Raw genomic sequence first — 20789 nt, forward strand, 5'->3', positions numbered from 1 at the left:
GTTTATAATCACCAACCTGGCCTTAAACTTACTCTTCAAATTTATTACAGTAAGCATAGTTAGTTTAATCTAATAAAGCTTTCATAACTGTATGTTTTTCAACAGTATTCTAAAGTTTATTTTAAGTTAAATTATTTTTTTCTTCCAAATTTGTTTTATATCAAGAATGTTTTACATTGAATTTCAAGAAAAGTTGTTAATGTCAAGGTTTATTAACAAAACAAAAAGTTTTGGAACTTTTTTGCTTTATTTGCTAACAGTTCTAGTCTTTATAAGATAGAAACAATATTCTCAACAAGCAGTCTCCATTTAAATGTGAACACAAGTCTTCATCTGCAGAGAACATTCCCCATTCTAAATTGTTTGATAAATGTAGAGATTTGCAGTAGAACAGAAAGACTACTTAGAAATAATTCATAACATTTATTGTAACAAATGATCGTGAATATCTACAAATTGTTATAAACAAAATTTGCTGTAGCCCTTGATCTTCTAGAAAATTAAATCATAATATTGAGAAACTTAAACGTAAGCAAGCAATGATAACAAGAACATCTTTAGTTGATACATCCCTTCCGTATGATGAAAGAGTATAAATTATTAACAAGATATCTTATTTTAACGTAAAAATATCACAACCTCGAACTTTAATTTTATATCACAAGCAATGTAAAAAAAAAAAAGAAGAAAAAAAACAACGTAATATGAGGGAAAATTTGACTGAGTTATTTCAAACACAAATGCTTTGCAGAGATAAATGACTTGCATTCAAATTTTTTAAAGCTGTTCAAATATTTTTATTTAATAGATTATAATTGAAAGTTAAAATTTGCTATAAAATTTTTATATGTAAAAAACAAACCAGGGTGGCTACAATTACTTAAAAAAATTCTAGGATTTCTCCAGGCTGATTTTTATGAAATTTACCCTGACTTATGTAATTACAGTAATACGTTCTATTAATAAGTTGACATTTACATATAAATGAAATATATTACAAAATACTTGTTATTAAAATTTAAATAAACAGTTTTAAAAGATCAATTGTTTAAGAAAAAAAATTCTTTGATTTTTATGTTTCTCAAACTAATTCATTTTTTCCTGACTTTATAGGTACTTTAGTTAAATACCTAAATTTCCTGAACTTAAATCCCAGATTTTTTTTTAATAATTAATAAAGTTTTTTGACTTTATTAATGACTTTTTTCTGCTCCATTGCTCCCTAGCAAACACAAGGAAAAGGGGTGGGGGAATCAGCAAAATTTACTTTACTCCCTCTTAGACACATGGCTATCATACAAATTGAAGGAAATTTTAAAAATATTTCTATATTAATCAATATTAATATAGAACATGAAAATGAAAATAATCAATATTTTTTTCAACTTAAAGGCTAAATATGTATCACTTTAATTATTTTCTGGGATTAAATAAATGAATTTCATAAATTGAAAATACTTGCCCAATTAAAGCAAGAAAATAATTGAACAAAATTATATTTCTTTAGTACTAAGAATATAAAATTAAATTAAAAGTTTTCGATAAGTTTTTAATTTTTAAAAAAGGTTTTACATTTCTAAATATTTGAGTAAGTGTCACTAAGTAATTTTAACAAAAACTGTTAGAACTAAGATATATGCATTTAAAGTCTGCTAACATGAAATGATACAATCGCCCATAACTTGTATAAAATGTGTAGTGGAGAATAAAAACACATTTCAGAAAAAGGGAATAGAATGTAAAAAATAAATTTATTATAAAAAAATATTTTGATTTTTTTTAAAAGATATTAAACTAAGTACTTATTGCAAAAATATATGAATACAAAGCTTAAATAAAACATTCACAACATATTGGGTAACATAGATTCTTTAATAGAATTCACATAGAACCATGCTCTGTCAACCTGAAAAAAAAATAGTACATGAAAAGATATACAACTAAAATTAGTACATGAATAACTAAACATGAACAACTAAAATAAATAATCTATATTAACATTAAGATTAATATGTGTTAACAAATGTTTTCTTATATAAACCTGTAAAAAGTTATGCTACTACATAATAACAAATCTGTTGTTTCTAATACCACTTTCCAACCAGCAATCTGAAACCAATCGAATTTAAGGCAGTGGCACCATCTATGGCTAAGAATGTGACTTCATCCACACACATGTCACAGCTCGTTTATAGGGTGGACCCACTGGTACATCCCTTTATTTATCTACAGATCGTAATTTTGACCTAAACCAGAAAACAATCTTCAATTCAGTACCCCCAGATATATATATATATATTTTTAATGGGAACATGGAGGATTTTGTGACCCTACAGATTTAACGTGCACCATTTACCACAAGGGAAGTTCATGGTTGTCGGGGATCAAACTTAGGACCTTTTGGACAAGGGCCTAACTCCCTATCAACCAACCCAAACAAATCTAAATAGTAGTATTTGAAACTTTAAGTATAAAATTATTAATAGAAAATTAAAAAGTTGATGAAATCAACTATTATCCCTCAAAATACAATGTTTGAGGTAAAAAATTATTAAAGTCAGAAACAATATTATTAAATAACAGGCAGAACATATTTTAACAAAAATAAATTGTGCCAGAATGGTTTACCTGAGCTTGAATGGCATCTGTAGACCACATATTGCAAAAGAGAATATTGGCTGCTGCAACATACTCTTCGTTTGGGGGCAAACATTGGACGATTTCCAGTGCCTCATCTTGGGTCAGATCGTAAACATCGTTTAATTTTTTTAAGGCCTGAGTAAGAATTGAAGTTTTATATCTTTGCATAAAATTGAAATTCTTAAAAATATAAAGTAAACTAAGTCATAATCAATAAACCAAAGCAATTGATATTTTAGATCAATAACAATAAAGATTCATAAACACTATAAAATATCCCCTTCACCTCATCAGTAACATTTTGATGCATTTCGTATACCGAATTTACTTACATATTAAAAATTAACCAGCTAATTTTTAAAAAAAAGCTCTGAAAATGTTTGGCAATAAATATTGCAAGACATGATGTTTTTTTTGATTCTTTGGAATAGTATATTTTTGAATTTATAAATGAGACTATAATTTATTAAACGAGTTGATGCTCATAAATATATAAAAAAAGAGTGATAGCAAACTTTTGTGCCCAACAATAACTCAATTTTATTTTTTTGCATTGATATTCATTCCATGATCTATATTGTAAAAATCATTCACCTGAATTTAAAAGCCACAAACAAAATGGCAAATAATTTTTTTTATATTTCCAACGCCCACCATTGTGAACATTTTATCAATTCAGGCATTTTTCAGGGGCACCATATTAGGTGGGCCAACGTTGCTCCCACAGTAAGGACATATAGTACAGAGAAAGAAAGATCATCCATGCCTCACCTGGGATTCGAACCCAGAACCTTTCCGATACAAGGGCAATTCCCTAACCTCCACACAAATGGCAAAGAATCAATAAATTGATTCTTAAAATGATATTCTAGCAGGGATTCTTTTGCATTTTACAATATTTTTCAAGTATTTGAAGGAGTTTTTTTCTATTTCTAGAAAATCTTTCTCTCTAATCTAGGGGTGCCATCCCCTCTGCAGAGGATCAAAATTGTGATGGCATGTCTTCGGATCATCCTCAGGGATGTTTCCCAGACCGTCGCCAATAGCCCATTGCGCAGCTCTAGTGCGACGTAAATGAACTACAACTACAACAAATCTAGAAAATCTTTAGTTTTTTTTTTCCCCTCCAGAAAATCTCTTAACAGGTGAAGCGTCAAGTTTTCAAACTGAGAAATTGTCGTTAAGTGAGACCGTCTTTTTCAAGTAAGCACCAATCACATAGACAATGAAAAAAGCTTCTCAGAGAAAAAAAATTAACATTCAGGCACGAGATGCTCATTTAAATTTTAAAATATGAAAAAGCATTTAGTAATCTAATGTAACTTTGATACCTAATAATATTGGAATTTTTATGCTCATTAAAATTTACATACAAAAATATATTTCCTTTTTTTTATTACTATTATAGCATTTTATTTCAAACTTTAATGTAAATGGAACAGGTTTTGCATTGTTTTACATTTTTAAACGCAATTGAAAGTTATTATAAAGGGAAAAACATTGTTATAGTTAAATATTTTTAGTTACATGGGGCATTTTTCAGGTTTAGGACATTATTTAAAATTTTTAAGAATATTTTTAGGGAATTCTTTGGTTATCGAAATTTGTGTTCTAATTATCATACTGAAATCATAGTATTTGCAACTTTTAAACTTTAAAATATGAAAATGCGACACAATACATTTGACAATAATACATAATTATGACATGCAATACATGATAAATCAAAGGCATACTGTCAAATGCATATTTTTATCACTTGCACTAATTTAAAAAAAGTTTCCTGTTAATGTTTATTTATTAAAAGTCATTATCTGTAAAGATTTTAAACTATAAGCTTGTGAAAAGAATTCTGATTTACTTTTCACTTAAGCCTCTAACTTTGCAATCTTGGATAATTTTGATTGGCGTTTTCTTGATTTTTTTTTATTCAACAGCAAAACAACTCTCAAAAAAGGATGGAAAACTAAGGGATTGCTTTATTAGATAAGAAGAAACAGCGTTGCACAAAAACAAAGATACTTATCAAAAATCTAAAAACAGGGAGCAGCATAAAATGTAACTACTTTTCAAAAACTGTATTGGTAACATTTTATTAGAAAAAATTAATAGATAATATACTGTACGCTTTCTATCTCAAATTCATGTATCAAAAAATACTGCTGGATAAATATTCAACACACAGTTTATTTGTGAAAATTAAATAAAGGGTATTAAAAGCATGTTTATAATCCTCTTTTATCTTCACTCCTTTGACAGTTGAGTTCAGTCAAAAAGAGAGAAGTCTTTTGAAAGTTTCAATATTATTATTTGACTCTTCCAAATTTCTTGAAAAGCAAAGCAAATTTTCAGAAACAAATGTTTTTCACTGCTATAATGATGTAACCTAATATCTTTTTTTAAAGAATAGAGTGATTCAAATCTAGATTGAAAAATCAGACTTAAAGCATTTGATATGAACACCCTGAATTGAATAGTAATTGAAAGAATAAGGTAGTACATAATAACAAACAAAAATTTTTGCTTGATAACATCAGTTGCCAGATGTTGGATCATAATCGAATACAACAACTTTTGCATTTTAACAGAAATTATTATTTTCTAATATCGATTTTTGCTTAATTTACTCATTTGTCATAATAGTAAAATAAATAGTTATGGGGGACTGCTAAAAAAAAAATCTTTTACGAAATCATGGCAATACATTGTTTCAAGCTTTAGCTGTCACAGTGAAGATCAATTTAGAAGAGACAATACAGAGAAGAACAATTTTGAATGTTTTTTCTTTAAACTGTTCTAATGATATTAGAGGGCCCACCCCTGTTTGCTGTTCTTTCCATATCCCTAAACTACTTCAAAATTCAAGGTCGCTCAGTTCTTTTTTTTGTGGATACATATACGTTTTGGCTAGCTTGGAATATATGCTGCTGCTCTTTTCAAAATGATATATACATCCAACATATATGCGTCCTGTAAATATTCAAATCATCAAAATTTTATTTAATTTATATATATATAATATTTTTATATATACAAAAAAGTACATTTCAGTGATTGGAGGAACAACATATTCTTCGATAAACGCATAACAATTTTACTCTAACATAAATTTGCAAAATGAAAAGGTTAGAAAATGAAAAAAAAAATGTGTGTTCAATCTTTACTGATAAAACTAATTTTCCTTTATCACTCTAAATCACTCAGTTTGTTTCAGCTTTCTGTTGTTCTGCTATAATTGAATTTTTATTCTTAAAATTTCGAACACGTGTATTTAAATGTTCATGCTTATGACTGCATACCAGATTTGGCCAAAAATATAATCGATTCCTTTTTTTGATTGCAGTAATCAATTACTTGTAATCGTGATTACAACTTTCAAAAAATTTTGAATACAGTAATCAATTACTTGTAATCATGATTCCAAGTAATTGCGATTACAAGTAATCAAAATATATGATTACATATAAACTAAATACACGATTACCTACCTATTGTATTCTTATAAATGATTATATTTTACAGTAGATAGTATAATGTATTTTATAATTATACATTTTGCACGTATTTACATGTACTGCATTTTGTACGTATTTGTATACGTACAAATGAATGTAACTAAAATGTATGTACATATGATTTTATCTAGTGCATATGTTCAGACATTTTAGTTTCACACACATGTACATACACTTATATTGCAAGTATAAAATATATGTAAGTATGTATATAGCTAATAATTACGTATGTATGTGCAAGCAATGTAGACATGTAAATTTATACACAATGGATATATGCATTTTATGCAAATATTTGTGTATGTAAAATGTATATCTATGTTCATGTACATACAATGTATGTCCCATGCATGCATGTGCAATTTATTTATGAACAGTATAATATATGTAGTATGTACAATATAGGTATATATGTAGTATGTACAATATATATAGTATGTACAATATATGTATGTATACATATTTATATTTTACATATATTCATACATACATTCGACATGCATGACGTATGTAAATACACACATTTGAGATGCATATATTGTACAGATGTATATACATATAGCGTACAGATGCATATTCATATAATGTACATATGTGTGTACATATACAGTACATGTGTGCATAAATGTATTGGGCATAATTCTTTTGTACAAATTTTACATGTGTACATACATGCTATCCCTATCTATATATCTAGCATATGGTGCAATGTATATATGTCCAATGAATGTATATCCACACATGTACAATGCACGTATGTTCCATGTATGCATATCCATATGTACTATACATGCATGTACAATGCATGAATGTATGTACATGCATACATACATTACACGTATACATATGTACATTACATTTACGTCTATATATGTGTACAATGCAATAAATAAATTGCATGTAAGTTAACTTATAATGACTCAAGCAAGTTAAATGACAAAATCAAATTTAGTTTTCAGCTTTAATTGTTCGATGTCATTTTGAAATTCTTTGAATAAAGAATTATTTTCAGGTATTTTCATGAAATGTTAGGCAATACAGATTAATTTTTTTATAACATAATGCATGATTCATAGAAATTTTTTAAATGGCAAAAAAACGGTAAATTTTATGTGTGGAAATAATATTTAGAAATATCGTTTACTTTATAAAATTATCGTTTACTTTCTAAAAAATATGAGGTCGAGTTTTATATGCCTTAGAATAATGTATGCACAATGTATGTGTATATTGTAATTACATATATTTAAATGTACGCATGTATTTATACATTACTTGTAATTATGTACATGTATACGTTGTATGTACATACTTTGCATGTACATACATCGATGTACATGTATGCATTTTATTTACACAACTATGTGCAAATATACAAGTGTAATAGCTTGTAATCGTATAGTTTGATTACAAGTAATCACAATTGCATGCAATCAAATTACATGTAATCATATATTTTGATTACTTGTAATCATAATTACCCGTAATCGTTTTTGTTGTGATTACTTGTAATCGCAATTACTTGGAAACATGAATACAAGTAATTGATTTTTGTAATCATGATTACAGCTGTAATCAAATGTTTTGAAAGTTGTAATCATGATTACAAGTAATTGATTACTGTAATTAAAAATTGTAATTAATTACATTTTTGCTCTACTCTGATGTATTAAAAAATTTTGATTACTTGTAATCGTGATTACAAGTAATTGATTACATAGCTGTAATTATCTGTAATTAATTAAAGTTGTAATCAATTACTGTAATCGATGGCCAACTCTGCTGCATACTCAGTTGATATTTCAGTTCATTGTTGCCAACACAGAAAAAAGAATTTTTTTGTCAATGTGTTAAAAAATATATGTATATAGATTATTAATTTATAAGAAAGCAAGAAATAAAACAGGGTATGTAGCTAAATTTTTCAACAAAAAATAAGCACTTTTGAAATACTCAAAAATTATATTTAAGCAGTTTAAAAAAATTGCATAATTAATCATGGTTGGCAAGGTTTTGACAACTGACCGTCATATCAAAAAAAACCTTTTTGACTATTGCCAAAAACCCAAAATTTTGGAGTAAGGATAATTGTTATCTATAATAAATAAGAAGTATTTTTAAATTAATATAAATGAAAAATTAAAAGTGTTCCATCAATACTATGTTCTTGAATTATCTTAACATAAAACTCTTTTTGCTTTGAAAATTACTGTCAAATCGCAATTTATCCAATCCCGTAATTTGTTTAATAATTAAAAATAAAATACAAAAGCATTTAATAAAAAAATTAACAATCATCTTATTCTTTATATGCAAAATCAATTTTCATTTATTTAAATTTTAACTCATCTTTTCCCAAAGCAAGTGATTACAAAAAAATAGTTTCGAAGCCCTCTGTTTCCAAGTTCATTTTTCCGTTTTGTATGAATAAGACCGAAATTTGTAACTGTTCTTTTGATTGATTATGAGCTGTATAGACTAGAATGTTGATGTTGACCTACTAAACTATTATAACATAATAAAATAACATGTAATTAGGAAATTTATTCTAATAACTGTACTAAATATTGATGGTAACTTAATAAACCCTTGAATTGATTAATTAAAAAAATTATTAACTCATTTTAAACAAACATTTGTATTTTTTGTAAATTATAATTAGTTTACTTATCAGGAAATTTTCAGAGGGGCGGAAAATGAAGTCTGAAATTGAGAATCTCTTGCAAAATGCAGCAGAGTTGCACATGAGTGGACAATCCAGCTTAGTATGTGGACCTGCAAATGTTGGCGTTTTCATACGCTACAGACCAAGGGTATGCCGGAAATAAATTGGGGTTGAATTAATTGTAAAAATGTTGAGTAGAACTATGTCTTTCTTGTTGCATAATTCGTGAGAAAATCAACATGATAAAGAAAAAAATCTCATTTTAGAAAAGGGAAAATTAAGCACTTATTAAAAAACCCAATGAAAAATGCACCTTTAAGGGCTTTTAAAAATCGAAAATAAGCAATTTTTAAAAACGTTACACACCCTTTAAAAGAATGAAAGATTCTAAAAACGTGTTCATCTTGACATATCTTCTTTGTTAACAATATTTAATGACTTCAGTCCTTAAACATTTCACATTTAGATAAATTTAAATTTCAAAACTTTATGAATTAAAAAAAATTAAAAAAATTCCAATAAAAAATTAAAAATATGAATACATAATAAAAAATAAAAAAAACATATACCTCATTTATAGGAACTATTGCAGCCCAAATTTCATTAATATTAACTTCTAGATCACATCCTTCTAATATAGCAGAATCTTTAACTAAGACAACATGAGAGCCTGCAAGAATGCTTATTTAAAAGATCGAAATATTACAATTGAATTTCTAAATATTTTGTCCCCACTGCTTGGTGAGCTAGGCCCAAGTAAACACAACTCTTTATTTATTTATTTTTGAATGCAAAACAAATTGGATGTTCCCAAAATAATAATAATAAATAATAAATTTTTTAATTGACTTACATCTAGCTAAATGAGAAGAACCAAAAAAATAATAAAAGTGAAAAGTTAATTTAGTTGCGGTCGTCTATACCTATTTTTCAGCGTGTTGCAAATGTAAGCTATAATTTAATTATAATTTATTAAACTTTTTACATGATTTTGATCAAAAACATCTCAGAAACACAATCATAATTTTTATCATACATAATTTTTTTCTATTTTTTATTACTATATTACTTATTTTCTATTCTTTTGAATGTTTTAAAAAACACTCAAGGTTAAGTTAAATGTTATAGTTTCTAGCTGCATTATGAACAAGATCTAACCTAAGCATTTTTTTGAGCAAGTCTGATAGGGTATATCATAAATTTTTCAGCTACTGAATAAATTTTCACAGCACAACAATAAAAAAGTTTCGTCCCAACGAAAGTAATGCCATGTCTGTTTAAATCAATGTTATTAACAAGAAATAACACTTTAGAGAAATTTAAGATAAAAATGTAGATTAAATTTAAAACGTATTTTGGTCAACCCCTGAATTATTTGAAGTTCGACAACACAAGCGAAAATTTGCTAACGTTAAGACTCTGGATAAAAGAATTCTTCAAGAAGACAATGTTCCAGATTGATTCATGACCAATATTTTAACTTTAATCTGTTCACAGGAATTTACTTTCATAGAATGCAATAATTTGAAAGTGTCTAAGGGTTTGCACCATTCCTCGATTTATCGGTAAATAATTTAACATAAAAAAGAAACTGATGGAGACGGATTGTCTATAAGAGAGATGTTTAGATAATGCCCTGTTAAGAGAAAAGGTCAAAAGAAATTTAAAAAATTAAGTAAATGAAAATCGGGATATGCATTTAACTTTAAAAAGAAGTCAAAGACTAAATCAGTACATATATAGATACAACTTAATCTTCAATATTATTATTCATATTACAAATTTTATTGTTTGGCTAAGCTGTTATTCAAAAAAAAATTTGTCGTATTTGTATTTTAAGTACACAGAATGGGTTTCTTTTAAATATTTAAAATAAATGGAATGTATATTTATAAAATATTTATAATATTTATTTACCACATTTTTAGATGAGTTTTTTCCAAGTTTCAATTAACAATAAAATCATTGACTAGAGAATATATTAAAAACTTTCACACTATTATTTATACTAAACTACCTCTAATTAAAAAAAAAACCTGTTTTAACTCTACCTTGATCAGAATAAACTTTCAACACTTGTTGAAGAGATGTCTTCATTTTGGACAAAACCAATTCACATAACCAAACCTTATGTTCCTAAAAGGGAAATTTCAATAACATTATAACAAAAGACTAGCATTAAATATAATCACTGTCAGAAACTTCTAAAAAATGTTCTTTCTCTTTTTAAAATAAATTTTTTTTCTACACAAAATTATATTTTTGTTCTTTATTTCATACAGGTTTTAGTTTAATACTTAGTCTCTGGGTTAATATATGTAGATTGTGAAAAATGTGATATTACCCCCCCCCCCCCAAGAAAAAAATCAGGAAGAACTAAAGATCTTTATTAAAATAACAATAAATCAGATGTTAATTACTAACTTTTAAATAAACAATTTATAACACGATTAAGGCACTTCTTTTATCCAAGCTTAAAATGAGTTGGAAAAAAAAAACTGAATCTAGAGCTTGAATTGTTTCTTAAATAAAGACTGATTACAATACTTCTTTAGTTTTAGAATTTTTAAAAGAGATATATTTTATACAAGATTTTATACAAAAGAGATATATTTTAGTCCAAGATTTATTCAAAATTGATATGGTAATCACATCGAAATTTGATATTGTTTAATTAAATAATTCAGATCAAAATAAAAAATGACACAAAAATGAAATTTCTTTTTAAAATTATTAATTTTGAAAATAACATAGGATAAGTATTGTTAAGATATAGAATAAAATAAGCATGGTGAAAGAAAGAACATCTTCAATTTACAAGAACAAGTTTAAATATACCAGCTAGATGCCAGGAATGGTTTGCAATAGATTTGAGAAGGAAAAAAATTAAAACAAAGAAGAAGTCCTAAGTTTGTCAAAAGTTTCATGAATAAATAATATGACCATAAATAATTAAGATTAGCAAATTTTCATGCAAAATAAATAAATAAAATAATCGCCATATTTTATACCGAGATATATCTCGCTCAACTTTTGGAGGGAACTGAAATAATTAATTTAAAGTAAGAGTTTTTATTTAAAATTACAATTGAATCAAATTTTAAATTTTCTTTTTAATTATCCATAAGGTTAAATTAGCTACTTATGCATTCCTTTTTAACTTGAATTTTTCATTAAAATGCTGTTTGTATAATGAACATTCAGCCATCATAAAAGAAATATGTAACAAAAAAATTTGTGAACAGAAAAGAAAAAATTCTTTCTGCAAAAATTTCTCTGAAAAAAATTCTGCTATACTTTGGGAATTATGGGTTCTTAAGACCTGAATGTCTAGGTACCTCTCATTAAAAGTTGGTTTTCTTAAATTTAAAACATGAATTCTTTACCTTTTTATCTATCCCATTAATATGCACATTCATAATTATTCAATCTATTTGATAGAAAAAGTATTTCAAAATAAGTAAAGGGTTATATTTTAACAATCAAGCATTTTTAGAATTGATCAAACACCTGAATTAAGAAACAGTATCAGCGTAATATGATACTCAGAACTATTTTAATTTTCTCCTTCACCTACTAATGAAGAACAAAAAAACTTTTTATTAACATAAATATTTAAAGTTTGGTTAGATTTTAGGTACTAGAGAATTATGAGTTATTTTTTGCACTCCCAAAATTTTTAGCGCATTTGATACGTTATGATGCATAAGCAAAACCACTGCTTTCTACAATAGCCTCTTTCAAATCAATTTCATCGTAATTTGGCAGAAAAATAAATTACCTTGTTTTTTAAGCACTGGAGAGCTAACTTTTCAAAATCCAGTGTATCAGAGGGGTTTTGAAAGATCCTCTCTATGACTTTTCTGCGCAGTTCAGCATCCTTGTTGAAAATGGCTTTGAGTATTTCATCACAGCAAAGAACCGGTAAACCCAGAAACTGAAACCTGTTGGCTATGAACGATTTTCCACTCATAAAATTACCACGGAATAAAATGCAATATGGCCTCTTAAAATTGGAAGAAACCTAAAAAAAAAAATAATAATAAAAGATGTGTGAGTGGTTAATTTGCTGCTTAGCAGATTATGCAACAGTTTTAATTTTTTTTCCATATTGATAAATATGACATATTAATAAGAATTTTATCATTATTTCATTGACAAAACATGCATCACAGATGAAAAAAAATCCAGTTACAGTTATGTACAATGCGAGAAAAGATAACATTTTTGCAAGTGTATAAAACATTCAAAAAATATTTTAAAAAGTAGAAGACCCATTAAAATATTAACTCCATTTGCAAGTCTGTTAAAAATTTTGTAAATTATGGATAAAGAAATAATTTTTACATAAATAGATTTACAAAACCAGTTTACAAATAATTTTTTGACGAAAAATTTAAAATTTTTTTTAACAAATAATTTAAAACGAGTCTTACTTAAAATATCAGAGCAGTTAATCATATTACTTAAAATTTTACTGAAAAATTATAAATAAGACAAATCTCTATAACATTTCAATGATGGAGCATCAAAAATGTTTTGTTTGCAATGAAGTAACAGAAAGAACATGAGGTTATAAATAAAACATTGGTAATTGCTTTTTATTGTTGCATTAAGGGCTACAGATAATACTGCAATGGTCCAAGATAGAAAAAAAAATGTAAGCTTAAGAATTTTTAAAATTTTTTCATTTGCAAAGTCTTTGTTTTATGTGCAAGAAAACCAAGTCTACGATAAGCTTTGGAAGCTACTGTGATGAGAAAAATCAAAATTTTAGAACACCAAGATCTTCTAAAATATCCAAATGGTTTAAAGTAATACTGATAATTTTTACATGAGAATAATAAAAATTCACATTTGAATGTTGCAGAAAAACCTACTAAGGAAAGCAACAAATTAAAAATATTCATTTTGGGAAAAAACACCCAAGTTATGATTCATAGAAGTTATATGAATTCTTGTCATTCTGTTTCTTCAAAATAATATGGGTCGTTAATTATAAAACTGAATAATAAATTTTGAAAAAACGATCTTTTTGTATGATTATGTGTAGGAAAACAGATACAAGCATTCATCAATGGGTTTTTCATGCAACTACTGAAGTTGCTTCACTTTTATAATGATTAAATGTGACTCAATAAAGTTTAGAAAATGCACATTTTAAAAATGCAGCATTACAATAACGACACATTTCAAGTGTGTTGATTTTTAACATAAAGCAATAAACAATGATATGCGTTGTTAAAAATCTAGACAAATTATCAATCTTAGAAACAGTGTAACAATTTTTAAATTTAATTCAACCTGAATGACTTTTTGTGGCATTCCAAGCAGATGCATTCTGTTTGTTGATGAACTGATTTTCTCTTCTTCGTGAGAATTTCTATCTGAATTTTCTAGAACATCTACTATGACAATATCCAGGGCAGACATCTCCTACAAAACATATTATAAATAAATTCTTATTATAGATGAACACTAAAAATTTTTCCAGCCAATCTTACAAAATAAAATTCAACTGGTTTGGCATGATTTTAATCAGTTAATTTAAATCATTTGATTGTTTTTTTTTAAAAAAATCATCAGTGCAAGTTACACAGATTTTTTTAATATAAATATACACCGAAAAATATATTTATAATAAGCAATATTGTTTTCAATAATTTTTAATATGCAAAAACGTTTTCAAAGTCAGATTTTATAAATATAGAAAGTTTCTTTAGGTAAATAATGGGAGGGAAATATATGCCGATTGTTACTTAATGCTCAAAATAGACAGAAAATGACTCAACAATTTGTAGCATGTAATTATCAGATATTATAATTTTGCTTTATCTGTGTGTAAACAAATATGCTGCTTTATAAATTACATATTTCAATTATATTCATTAAGACTTTTATTTATTTAAATACCAGTACTTTTACATATACATATTAATACATAGTTTGATAAATATAAACAAGAAAGACCTGTTTTGCCAAGAATAATTGATAATTTTTTAAGTTTCGTGTTCTAAATAAATTTTTTCTTAATTTGATATCTAATAGACAACTTTTGTCTTCCTCTTTACAAATTCAGAAGGGTGTTCAATGTTGAGCTAGAACAAAAATAATTATAATTTTAATTTTTCAGTGATTTGTTTGTAATAATCATTTATAAAATTTTTTAACCAATTTATTTTTTAAAAAATGTAATTATATTAGTTATAATACGGTTTTGAAATAATACTAAGCATTATTAATAAATTTAATATAATGTTTGATAAGTAAATTCAAAAAAATAAAAAATCCATTTAAATAAATAAAAAATCTTTTTTTTTTTTTTTTTTAACAAAAATAAATATTTTAGCCAACCCTGAAAAGTATTATTCCTCGATACTGATAACTGTATATAACAAGACATTTCAGTTTGACTTTCCCCTCATAACCTTTTGTTCCCTCTTCTTATTCAAACAAAAGCTGTCTTTTGCACACTTGTTTACAGTGCCTCAAAAATTTGTCCTAATAATAATTTCCTAAATGAAGAATTCTTTCACTTTGGAGCGAATGACAGTGGCTTTCTTATTTCATTGATTCTATCTGTTGAAAATGTATCCCCCCAATTCTAATTCTTAATTTGAATTCATATTATTTGATTGTTTCACGTTATTACCCTAGAAGCAGTCCCCACATTGTGAAAATTGTTAATATATTTGACCATAAAGTCTCTACTATTAACAAACTAAATGATACCAGCCCTAAAGATCTAATTGCTAATATTAATGACTGATATATTCATCCAATCTCTCTAAAGTGTGATATCTTGTGTGAGTCTTGTATACATTAAACAAACAAAATGTACTTTTTAATTTAAAGAACAAGAAATATATATTACATAGCTGGACTCTCCAATAACCCATTTTTTTCACAAGATAAGTTTTTCTAAATGTTTGGAAATCTATTTGATCTCGTTGCAATGTTACTTCTAGGATTCTCAATCTACCCCCCCCCCCATCTTCCGTCTTCATTGATTATCTTGTTTTATCATATTACTAACACTGTTTTGGTCAATCCCCACTCTTTGTTGCAATTCATTTCTAAATTTGCTACTGAGCCTGCATGTTCCTTTTGTCATTCTGCGTTTTGTCACTGAAGAATATTCATCATTCAAAATTACTGCATGTCTACTTCTGTGATATTATTTTCATGTCTAGCCTTATTCATTTTGATGGATATTTTTATAACAGTCAGCATTACTATACAAAAGAAATAAAAAAATAAAATAAAAATTTCAAACTAAAATAAAATTTTCAGATAAATGAATCATCAAATAGAGATTTTGATAATAACTTTCCTAAAATTTTACTTAAATTAGGTATGGTAAAACATCTTTACACACCCAGTGATTATTCAACAAAAATATTATTATTTCCCTTTTGATAAATTTGGAGAAAAAATTATTATTCTTAAAATTCCTACATTGAACTTGCTCTTAGTATTAATTATAATAAAACTCTATGTAAAATAAGACAAGTTAAAATCACATGAAAATCTAGACACAGACAGTATTTTGATATTCAAGAAAATAAGGAAACCGTTAATGTGCTGTATTTTGAGATATTACATAACATCCAAAATAATACATTTAATAGAATACTACAAAGCATTAATTTTACCGCTCCTTGAATAGAGGGCACAATAAAACTTTCAGCACATGTCATTTATTAACTGTAAGTACACAGACATTAAGTTTTAGATCATACACTGTATTCACTTTATTTACCATATAGGATGTTACGGTCAATATAAAGAATCAGTTGATATTGATAACCACCAGTTACTTTTAATAATATCCAGATTCATCACTTTAACTATAACACATATAACAGAACGAACATTTGCTTTTAACTAGTTTTAGTACAAATTATTTTTTACTTCAATAAATATAAATGTTTACTTTTTTTGTCCGTTCAATATTAACTTTTTCACCTCCGGCTTTCGTTTCAGTAGTAACCACTATGCAGTCGATGTTAGGATCTGTAATGGTCGGACCGAAAGGATCGGATATGGGCACTACATCGTAAACTAGGGACGGATCTATCTCAAAAAGAAACTTTGAAACTTCTTCCATACGTTTCTCAATTGGTTCAATCAGTTCCCAAAGGACTTTCTCTGTAATTATAAAAAATGCACAATTATTGATCCTTTTTTAATCCCATAATTTGAATAGGTTTGCTTTTATTATTATGGTTCTATGACTTTATTCTTTTTTCCTCACATTTTCTTGAAAGTACAGTAATTGGGAAATTGAGATTTTCAGCCTTAAAATTTTCCTTTGAGTATTAGAATAAATTATTATATTTTTGTTTTTGTATGCAATCTTTGCTTTTTGCCATACCAGATACATATTTTCCACCTGAATTATTTGGGAATCCAGTTTCTATCTGATTTTGGAATTTGTTTGTCGGTTTATCGTATAACTCTGAAAAAGTGCTATCTCTCGAAGTGAACCAATTGTCACAGAGCTCCGCTATTTGTTTCGGTCGGAACCACGTATCTAACTGCTTAATTTTAATTAACTCCGCACTTCTGGATCTAATGCATTCAATATTCGGTCACTGACTATTAATTCATTAAGCATTTCAAAATCATTAGCTTTTCTAAGTTGGCAGTAGAAATCCCAATTTGCTCTAATTCTACTCGCGAATTTCATATGATACCAACATACATCTGGTGTCGGCTGAAACTCATTAAGAATTATATTCTTAACCCTTTAATTTTCTTTCATCTCCTCAACGTTTACATATGTTAATAAATTCGCCGCTCGCTCGCCTAGCAAATTAAATAAAATTTCAACTTTAAATTCTTCATCGACATTTTTAATTTTAAACGCCTTTCTAGAGGTTAAAAATGAATTCCACATTTCCAGTCTACTCGGTACAGGAAGAGTTAATGTTCTTATGCTTTTTATGAGAGATTCTAATGATTTAGAATTCGTGTTTAGTCCATCCACACCAGTATCGAACCCTCTACCCTCCGCTTGAATTTTAGCTCTTTCTAATTGAGCCCTCTCAAGTTCTAATTTTGTTTTTTCCCGTTCTAAAGCAGTTTGCTCAAGTTGTAACGCTGCTTCCTGCTCTACTTTTAGCCGCTCTTTTTCTTGCTCAGCCTTTAGGCGCTGTCCCCTTTCCAATCTTTCCGTGACTGTTGAATTTAACAGTTCCGAAACAAAATCTTTGTCAGCCGTATATTGTGAGCTCTTTTCTATCAATAGCTTTAAATCTACAATTCTATGACCTGGTTCAACCTTTTGCCCTAACTCCTTTGCAATAACAGCTAAATCTTCTTTCTTTAAACCTTTTATACTGAACATATTTCTTATTTCAAATCAACTAATTAAGTTTCAACTTTAATCAACTTCACTCTTTACAGTTTTACTTCCGTCAAAGAGAAAACATAAATCTTCTTACCTTTGGCCTCTGGTTATCGAAAGTTGAGCGTGTGATATTCTCAACTCTTACAGAGTAATCTTTCCCCTCTTAATAAACCACACTGGTGAGTTTTTATAACAATTAACAGGAATTTATTTATAAAGCTAAATCAACAAAATTCACAAGGGACACATATAAACCAAAAAATGACTTCCGCTCCCTCCAAGAGCGCAACCCCCTCTCCTCTTTTTTCTTCACACACTCTCTATCCTTCCACCACACGACGTCATAATAATGGCGTCACCTGGTATGACACTTTTTATAGGCATTTTTATAACAAAGCATCATTTTTAAAAGGGTTTTTGAAAGACCACATTACTTTTTACATTATATGGGTACTCTCCCCCCACCAGTATCCTTTTATTATTGGCATTAAAGCTTTGTTTCATGAATTAGGAGTTTTTTTTCTTCATTTCTCTTTTTCTTCCTTTCAAATTCAGTTTTTTTATTGCTGTTGATCGGTTTTTTCTTAAATATTTCTAATGAATAACTATTATAGGTTTTCCCTTGACCACATACCAATAATAAACCTAAATTTTGATTAATTTTCAATAATGACATACATAAAAAATATTTATTAATCATACATTGAGATTCATATTCACGCAATTTAAAGAAATAAATAAAACATTGATGGGATATTTTTATTAATATGCTGATAACATTTTTGTGGATAAACACTTTTTCGTGCTCAAATTCCAGGTATCTTTACAAGTATTTAAAAAGAGTTTATACACTTGACATTTTTAGATTTCAATTTTCAGCTTTTTTACTAAACTCAACTGGTAATAAATCCATATAGTTTCATAAAAATGAAATCATTTTTAAAAAAAAATCGTGGCTTTCAATCAAATTTCGCATAAATGAGATGACAATGAAAAGGTTGAAAATAGTTACTAGAGTTAATCAATCGCCTGCAGTACCTATGTTTTTTGATTAAGAATTTGTTTTCCCAGAAAGTTTTCCATTTTAACTATGTCTGCTCTTTTACAACCCAACTCCTTGATTTTGTAATTTTTTTTACTTCAAAGGATAATAAATTTTGAATTTACTCCGTTGACTAAATTTGCGATTTTTATCCTAGTTTATGATTTTTAAGAATGATTGAATTACTTGAAATAAATTATCTTTCTTTCTTTGCATAAATTTGTTTTTTTCAATTGACATTTTATTACCTATCTTGTTCAAAAATATTATTTATGATTTCTTATTTTAACCAATTTTACAATAATTTCAAATTGAAGACAAATTTTCTTTCCTTAGATTTTCTTTTGTTTTTGGATTGAGTTAGAAAGAACTTCTTTGTTCCTTTAATTTAATAATTCGAAAAAAGCGTTTCAATTATGAAAGTGTCAGCTGAAAGAATTTTCTGCAAACTAAGCCCAGATTTGTATTTCCACAACTATTCGTTTGAATTCTATAGCTGAAATCATTATATATAACCTGATTATTTTTAATCTCTGTTGTTCAGAAGGAATTTAAGATTCATGTCTTAAAAAATAGTAAATTATTTTGCTTCAAACTTAGATTTATAGTACACAAAATATTGCTGAAAGTATAAACTTTTTGTCTTACTTTTTATCATTTTGAAATCTGAGACACCAACAATCAATTTATCACGAGCTCTTAAGACAGCTTCGGATAAAAGAACTTTATGCCCATTGTGAAGCCTATCGAATGTGCCGCCCAAACAAACGGTCTTGTAGGCATTATAATCAGATATTTGAAATATATTGCAACCATTTTCAGTAGTAGACAAGGTTACATTGTCTAATTTGATAACGCTGCAAGAGACATTACTAAACACATCATTTACATAGTTACTTATTAATTTGTCTTCCTCTATACTGTTAGTAAAAATAACATCAAAATTTATATGAGTATATTTGTCTCTTTTGGGGGTTTGCAAGGAGGCTACGAGAACTCGAACGTCTAGGTGTTTACAAACTGAAGACGCCTTGTTATACACCAATGGCACAGCAGATGATAAACAAGAAAGGGTATTTAAGTCAGATTTTGATGCGGGTTTTGAGAATTCTGGCTCTAATTTCACATACAAGCGTTTTGTCACTTTTTTATTAGCTGTGTTTAAATATTGTCCAATAGATTCTATAACTAAGCGTATTGAACCAGTCAAAATGAGCAAAGCTGATTGATACATAATTAAAGAATAATTTCCCTATAATCACCGAATTTATATTTATTTTTCTCTGAAAGGGAAATAGATAAGACGCTGGAGGAAAATCAACAAACTGCAATAATTCTTTCATCCAACTTCCTTTACAGTCACTGTTCAATTAACCTAATTAACTAGATTATTTATTTACATTTGAAAACAGAACTGGAATTCACTTATCTTGATCACATGTTGCCGGTGGCAATATACTGTTTTTTAATGCAGTTACAAAATTCCCAACCGAAATTTACTTCGTGTGGAAAATTATCACTTTTAATTAATAACAAAGATTATAAAGTATGAATTGAATTTAATGCGTAATA

At 27.3% G+C, this 20789-nt stretch overlaps 1 protein-coding gene across 1 annotated transcript; it reads right to left on the bottom strand.

Annotated features, from left to right (window-relative positions):
• Positions 1-408: 408 nt before the first annotated feature.
• Ppat-Dpck (Bifunctional Phosphopantetheine adenylyltransferase - Dephospho-CoA kinase) lies at positions 409-20742 on the bottom strand. Its single transcript, XM_087160508.1, has 8 exons — positions 19866-20742; positions 16757-16971; positions 14125-14256; positions 12602-12844; positions 10872-10956; positions 9390-9490; positions 2629-2775; positions 409-1906 (listed from the first exon to the last, which is right to left on the bottom strand). The coding sequence occupies exons 1-8, from the start codon at positions 20449-20451 to the stop codon at positions 1844-1846; spliced, it is 1572 nt and encodes a 523-aa protein (XP_087016634.1). The 5' UTR covers positions 20452-20742; the 3' UTR covers positions 409-1843.
• Positions 20743-20789: the final 47 nt, after the last annotated feature.

Source organism: Parasteatoda tepidariorum, chromosome 4 (assembly GCF_982258835.1).
Source record: "Parasteatoda tepidariorum strain Cologne lab strain chromosome 4, Ptep-v5.0, whole genome shotgun sequence".
In the NCBI taxonomy this organism is placed as follows: Eukaryota; Metazoa; Arthropoda; class Arachnida; order Araneae; family Theridiidae; genus Parasteatoda; species Parasteatoda tepidariorum.